The sequence below is a fragment of the Danio rerio genome, chromosome 7 (assembly GCF_049306965.1).
Source record: "Danio rerio strain Tuebingen ecotype United States chromosome 7, GRCz12tu, whole genome shotgun sequence".
Classification (NCBI taxonomy): domain Eukaryota; kingdom Metazoa; phylum Chordata; class Actinopteri; order Cypriniformes; family Danionidae; genus Danio; species Danio rerio.
This window is the reverse complement of record NC_133182.1, coordinates 79606418-79614068: the sequence shown is the minus strand read 5'-3', so window position 1 is coordinate 79614068 and position 7651 is coordinate 79606418. Positions and strand designations below refer to the sequence as shown.

Sequence of the window (7651 nt, the reverse complement as noted above, 5' to 3'; positions counted from 1 at the left end):
TCAGACTTCTTTATGACATTTTTTTGATTACTATAGTTCTTTTCATATGGTTCTCTTGCCTCCAGCAGGTCAAAAGGGTTTAGTTGGACAGTAAATACATTAATACAACCTTACTGTAAAGTGTTACCGTAAACTGCATATCAGATTTCTATATGGCATATCCTTTACTATAGTACTTTTTTCTATAGATCCCTCGTCTCCAGCAGGTCAAAAGGGTCTATTTTGACAGTAAATACATTAACTAATACAACCTTATTGTAAAGTGTTACCGTAATTTGCATATGCGGCAGTGTATCCGATTTCTATATGAAATTTTTACTATATTGATTTTTCTACAGATCTCTTTCCCAAAGCAGGTAAAAAGGGTCTAGTTGAACAGTAAATACGTGAAGTAACATACAACCTTACTGTAAAGTGTTACCGTAAACTGCAAATCAGATTTCTACATGACGTATTCTTTACTATAGTACTTTTTTTATGGTTCTCTTGCCTCCAGCAGGTAAAAAGGGTTTAGTTGGACAGTAAATAAATACATTAACTAATACAATTTTACTGTAACATGTTAGCGTAAATTGCATATATCATCATATATCAAATATCTACATGGCATATTCTTTACTATAGTGCTTTTTTCTATGGTTCTTTCCTCCAGCAGGTAAAAAAAAAGTCCAGTTCGGCAATAAATACATTGACTAACATTAACTAATACAACATTACTGTAAAGTTTTACCGTAAATTTCTAATCAGATTTCTATAGGGCATATACTTTACTATAGTACTTTTTTCTATAGATCCCTCGTCTCCAGCAGGTCAAAAGGGTCTATTTTGACAGTAAATACATTAACTAATACAACCTTATTGTAAAGTGTTACCGTAATTTGCATATGCGGCAGTGTATCCAATTTCTATATAAAATCTAATCTAATCTAAATCTAATCTCTTTCCTCCAGCAGGTAAAAAGGGTCTAGTTGAACAGTAAATACATGAAGTAACATACAACCTTACTGTAAAGTGTTATCGTAAATTGCATAACTGATTTCTACATGACGTATTCTTTACCATAGTACTTTTTTCTATAGATCCCTTGCCTCCAGCAGGTAAAAAGGGTTTAGTTGGACAGTAAATAAATACATTAATACAATTTTACTGTAACATGTTAGCGTAAATTGCATATATCATCATATATCAAATATCTACATGGCATATTCTTTACTATAGTGCTTTTTTCTATGGTTCTTTCCTTCAGCAGGTAAAAAAAAAGTCCAGTTCGGCAATAAATACATTAACTAACATTAACTAATACAACATTACTGTAAAGTGTTACCGTCAATTGCAAATCAGATTTCTACATGGCGTATTCTTTACTATAGTACTTTTTCTTATGGTTCTCTTGCCTACAGCAGGTAAAAAGTATATAATTTCACAGTAAATACATTATTTGACTAATACAACATCACTGTAAAATGTTACCGTAAATTGCGTAAGTCGTATATCTACATATCATATACTTTACTATAGTACTTTTTATATGGTTCTCTTGCCCATAGCAGGTAAAAATGATCTAGTTTGCCAGTAAATACATTAATTAACATGCAACATTACTGTTAAGTGTTACTGTAAATTGCATATATCGTAGTATATCAGATTTATATATGGCATATACTTTACTATAGTAGTTTTAAATATGATCCTCTAGCCTCCAGCAGGTCAAAAGTTTGACAGTAAATACATAAACTAACATACAACCTTGCTGTAAAGTGTTACGGTGAACTGCATATAAAGGATTTCTGGTATATTCTTCCCTATAGTACTTTTTCACATATAGTTGTCTTGCCTCCAGCAGGTAAAAAGAGTCTAGTTTGACATGTCTCTTGCTCGACTGATCTGGATTCAGTCCAAATGTCATACTAGTGTCTCTGACCCATATAACAACTCAACCCTTAGCCCCCTCCCCATGTGTCTGTTTATAGTCTGCAGGCTGCAGTCCTGCTCTTCACTGGGCGGCGGGCGCACGTGTCGGACCTTGTTCCTAATACTTTGACTTATTTAGGAACAAAGTAAAATAAAGAAACTAAAAGTATTCCAAACCTTTCCAAGTGAGACTTAAGAGTGACATGAAGTGGCGTTGGGTGATTTGGGGGGTTCTTCTGTCTTTGGGTTATCAGTGCTGGAGCGAAACGGGTCTGGATTTCCCAGAATACGATGGCAAGGACAGAGTTCATCAGCTGACGGCTAAAAACTACAAGTCTGTGATGAAGAAGTATGACGTGATGGTGATCTACCTGCACAAGCCTGTAGGGGAGGACCGCATGGCCAGAAAACAGTTCGAGGTGGAGGAGCTCGCTCTGGAGGTGCGTCAGGGATTATCAGAACCAAGCGATTGGGGAAACTGATGAATGAACGACTAAATGAACACGCTCTAAAACAAATGTTGGGTCAAATGCAGACAAACCCAGCTGTTGGTTTGAAACGTATAGTTTTATTTTATTTGGAAATGAATATGTTGGGTTTGTCAACATTTGACCCAACGTTGGGTTTAAACAACTTTGTCAATTTGTGTGTATAAAAGTGTATGAAGTGAGATTCGAGGACTATTGGGTTATGGGGTTGAATGACAAGTTCACTTCTAGAATGACTGGTCAACTTTGTCCTTAATATGGAAGTCAATAGCGACCATCAACTTTTTGGATTGTTTTGGAATGTTGGGTCGAATATGGACAGTAAATGGGTTAAAAAGTGTCAATGTAATTGAAAAAAATAACCAAGCATTGGATTTGTCCATAACTGCCCCAATGTTGAGTCAAAACAACCCCGCAAACCAGCACACACACAGTAATGTTCTTCTAGAAATGTGTGCATCAGCTCTATATACTCTAGAAAACGCTGGAGCATAGTAACCCAATGCTGGGTCAAATGTGGACAAGCCCAACAGTTGGGTTAAAAAATGTAATTTATGTCGGATTTGTCAAAATTTGATCCAACATTAAGATAAAACAACCCAGCGATTTACTTTAGTGTGTATGAAGCGAGATTCAGGGGATCATTCAGTTCACTTCTAGAATGAGTGCACACTACTGATTTCTATAGTGTTTATTCCTTGCTATGGGAGTCAATGGTGACCATCAACTATTTGGATTACTAACCTTTCCCAAGTATTATCTTTTGTGTTCACCAGAGATAGTAACTTCATATGCGTCTTTACAACAAGCAGACAGTGAATAAATTAAAGTAAGACAGAGCTTTACATTTGGAGGTGAACTACTTTGAATGCAAACTCTCTGAAACAATTCTGGGACTGCCATAACCCAATGTTGGGTCAAATATGTCCAGTAAGTGGATTTTAAAAAAGTGTAATTTACATGTAATAATAATTTATTTTATTTGTAAATGGCGCCTTTCTAGACACCCAAGGTCGCCTTACAATAAGCATCAGCAGACATGCTAAACAAATTAAACATTATAAAAACAATCATTGACCAAACAAGTTAAAACACAATAGCGAATATAAAAGAACACAATAAAAACATGATTAAAACAATGTTAAGTAAAAGCCTGCTTAAAAAGATGGGTCTTTAGACGTGATTTAAAAGTGTGAAGACTAATCACTGCTCCTAAGATCTACTGGAAGTGAGTTCCATAGCCGAGGAGCCATAGAGCTAAAAGATCTGTCTCCCATTGTGCTCAATCGAGTGCGAGGTGGTGCCAGGGTGGAGTTGTTGGCTGATCTAAGGGTACGAGAAGGGGTGGAGATATGGAGAAGTTCAGTGAGATATTGAGGAGCGAGATTATGAAGTGCCTTGAAAGTTAGAAGTAATATTTTAAAATCAATTCGAAGCCACTGAAGCTGATAGAGGAGTGGTGTGACGTGCTCGTGAGATGGGGTCCTATAGAGATGACACGAGCTGCATGGTTCTGAACCAGTTGGAGTTTATGGAGAAGTTTGGAAGGAAGTCCAGAAAGAAGTGCATTACAGTAGTCTAGACGTGAAGTAACTAATGTGTGGATAAGTAATTGAATTGGAAAAAATAATCAAGCTTTAAGTGTCCCAGCATTGTGTTAAAACAACCCAGCATTTTTTTCAGAGTGTTTGAAGTGAGATTCAGTGGATCATTGGGTTACGGGGTCGAATCCCTTAAAGGAGAACTTCAGTTCTAGAATGACTGGTCACCATTGACTTCAATAGTGTTTCTTCCTTACTATGGAAGTCAATGGTTTTGGATTGGTTGGATTGTTTTGGAATGCTGGGTCAAATATGTACAGTAAATGGGTTATATAGTGTCATTCAAATGTAACTTAAACCATGAAACAAAACATTGAGTTTGTCCATTACTGACCCGATGTTGGGTTAAAACAACCCAGCAACCCACCATACACATAAATGTTCTTTTATAAAAAACTTAATGTTGGGTCAAATGTTTGTCAATATTTGACCCAGCGTTGTGGTAAAACAACCCAGCATTGTATTTAGAGTGTCTGAAGTGAGATTCAGTGGAACATTGGGTTATGGGGTCGAATCCCTTAAAGGAGAAGTTTACATATATAAAGACTGATACCCGTTGACTTCCATATTTACTCCATACTGTTGACGTCAGTGGTGATCATCAACTTTGTGGATTGGTTGGATTATTTTGTAATGTTGGGTCAAATATAGACAGTAAATGGGTTAAAAAGTGTCAATGTAACTGAAAAAAATAACCAAGCGTTGGATTTGTCCATAATTGAGCCAATGTAGGGTTAAAACAACCCAGCAACCCACCATACAAAAAAAATAAAAAATAAAATATGTATATATATATATATATATATATATATATATATATATATATATATATATATATATATATATATATATATATATATATATATTTATTTATATATATATAAACAACCCAATGTTGGGTCAAGTGTGGACAAACCCAACAGTTGGGTTGAAAAATGTAATCTTAGTTTAATTTGAAAAATTAACCTAATGTTTGGTTTGTCAATATTATGTATTCCAACATTGTGTTAAAACAACCCAGCATTTTATTTAGAGTGTATCTGGTGAGATTCAGTGGATCATTGGGTTATGGGTTGAATGTCAAGTTCAGTTCTAGAATGATTGGTCAACACTGACTTCTATAGTATTCTTTCCATCCGCTTTATGGATTAGTTGGATTGTTTTGGAGTTTTGGGTCAAATGTGTACAGTAAATGGGTTTAAAAGTGTAATTTAAACGTTTTGTAATTGGAAAAAAATAACCAACGGGTGGGTTTGTCCATTGGGTTTGTCCATAATTGACCCAAGGTTGGGTTAAAAGAACCCAGCAACCCACCATACACAGAAGTGTTCCTCTATTAATTTCAGCGCATCAGCTCTACCTCTAAAAAATTGCTGAAACATATCAACCCAATGCTGGGTCAAATGTGGACAAACCCAACAGATTATTTAAAAAATGTCATTTTAATATTTGTTTTGCGTTTCTCCAGATGTGATCCAACGAATAATCTTAATTTTTTAGAGTGAATTGTTTGCGGGTCCACGTGACGTCTGATTATTCTCGTCATCATTATTATAACACTAGCCGCCGTGTTGCTCTCTGTGGTCTGGAACGCAGCAGTACTGTAGGTCATCAGCTGCTGTCGGTGTTTTTAGAGATCCTCAGTGTCCGCTTACAGTTCAGCTGATCTGCTGTCAGTCCCGCAGTGGGAGACTCAGAGCACTTTATATTAGGTGGACGGAGAAGCGGAAAAGCCAGGGTAAAATACAAAGAAGTGCATTGAGGAGCGATGTGACCAAATGTCAAGCACAGGTGACCTGCTAACATTAAACTGACCAGTAACAATTCCAATTGTGCAAATGCTTATTCAAAGGCCTACATTAAAGACTTTTATTATCATTGTTTATAATTAAAAATATCTTTTGATTGTCCGTTTCAATTGAATAGACATGTTAAATACAGATAAGCCTGACTCTGAGTCTGCTGAGGCGGTTGTTGTTCTCAGTGTAAACCCAAACACTAAAATAATAGTAGAGTCTTGCTGTTGAGTTGTAGATCACTACAAAAACACTTTACAATAAGGCCGTATTAGTTAATGTTAGCTAATGCATTTACTGACATGAACAAACAATGGACAAAACATTTATTACAGCATTTGTTCACTGCCCTGGTGAAAAATCCAGCTTAAACCAGCCTAGGCCGGTTGGCTGGTTTTAGCTGGTTGACCAGGCTGGTTTTAGAGGGGTTTTGGCCATTTCCAGGCTAGTTTCCAGCCATTCCCAGCCTGGTCTTAGCTGGTCAGGCTGGAAAATGACCAGCGTGCTGGTTTAAGCTGGATATAGATGGTTTTGGCTGGACTCCCAGCTTGGCTAGGCTGGTCAAGCTGGATTTAGCTGGTCATCTCCCAGCCTGACCAGCTAAGACCAGGCTGGAAATGGCTGGAAGTGGCCAAAACTCCTCTAAAACCAGCCTGGTCGACCAGCTAAAACCAGCCAACCAGCCTAGGCTGATTTTTCAGCAGGGTGTAGTTAATGAAAACACAGTTGTTCATCGTTAGTTCATGAAACTCAAGTATTGCTAATACATCATCTAAAGAAACCTCACCTGAAGAGTGACCATAACTACCTTGCACAGCATCAAACAATAAATACAATGTACAGGGTGGGCCATTTATATGGATACACCTTAATTAAATGGGAATGATTGGTGGTATTAGCGACCTGTTAGTTGCACATAAGTGAGGGGGCTTGTAAATAACTCATGAAAGAATAAAGCTTCGTTAAAACCAAGCACACCATTGTTTTTCTTGTGAAATTCCCAATAGGTTTGATGTGTCACATGACCCTCTTCTTACTGAAGAAACAAAAGTTGGATCCAAGATGGCCGACTTCCAAATGGCCACCACCCATCTTGCCCCCTCACATGCCACAAACAGGTGGTTAATATCACTAATCATTCCTGTTTAACTAAGGTGTTTCCATATAAATGGCCCACCCCACTTAGTGTGTTCATAAAGTAATGCAGAACACTACTGAGGGGAGGATAGGGACAGGTCAGGTGGTTAGGGTAGGTTTACGAGGGTTGGGTTGAAGTGTGCTGGATAGTCAGCAGTGTAACTGCATGCAGGTATGGGTTAAACAGAATAAGCTTGTTTCAACTTGCCCCATTGTCAGATTATTCTGCTGGTTTTAATGAAAAACTCTTCATTTTGACTCAATATTTCTGAAAACAGGACTACAGTTTGAGCTTGTCTGTAGAACGCTTCTTGATTTAAGCATTTGTAGATATTTAGACTAGAAACAGGACAGAAACTCTGAGTAAGCAATGCATGTTTAGGAGCGTGGTTAAGGCCTCCTATATATAAAAGCAGGGCCGAAAGCTTTAACGCACACACCAAAACGAGAAATCTATCAAGCTTGGAGTGGTTCTCTGTGGCGCTTCATTTAATTTCATCTACGTAAGTGGTTTTCTGTCTTTGTTCTTCCAAGGTTTCTCATCCCACTTGCACTGATATTACTAATATAATACTCTGACATCTCCTATTGAAATTATGATTGAGGTCAAACTTTCCTTTAACACAAACTACAGCCGTCGATACAGTAAAATATGCTGATAAATCGACTACACAGAGTGAAATCCTGGCAATTTGGCGACATTTTCTGTGTGAACTGT

General features: G+C 37.2%; 1 protein-coding gene across 3 annotated transcripts in view; it reads left to right on the top strand.

The window, feature by feature from the left end:
- The first annotated feature begins 1982 nt into the window (after nt 1-1982).
- The window catches only part of casq1b (calsequestrin 1b), a 34809-nt gene continuing 29140 nt past the window's right edge, over nt 1983-7651 (top strand). For 2 of the 3 annotated variants that reach the window (XM_005166628.5, XM_073907140.1), the window contains exon 1: nt 1983-2351. In XM_005166628.5, coding sequence (XP_005166685.1) covers nt 2115-2351 — 237 coding nt within the window. In that variant the 5' untranslated portion in view covers nt 1983-2114. The remainder of the gene's footprint in view (nt 2352-7651) is intronic. The other variant, NM_001076724.1, reaches the window with a different exon arrangement.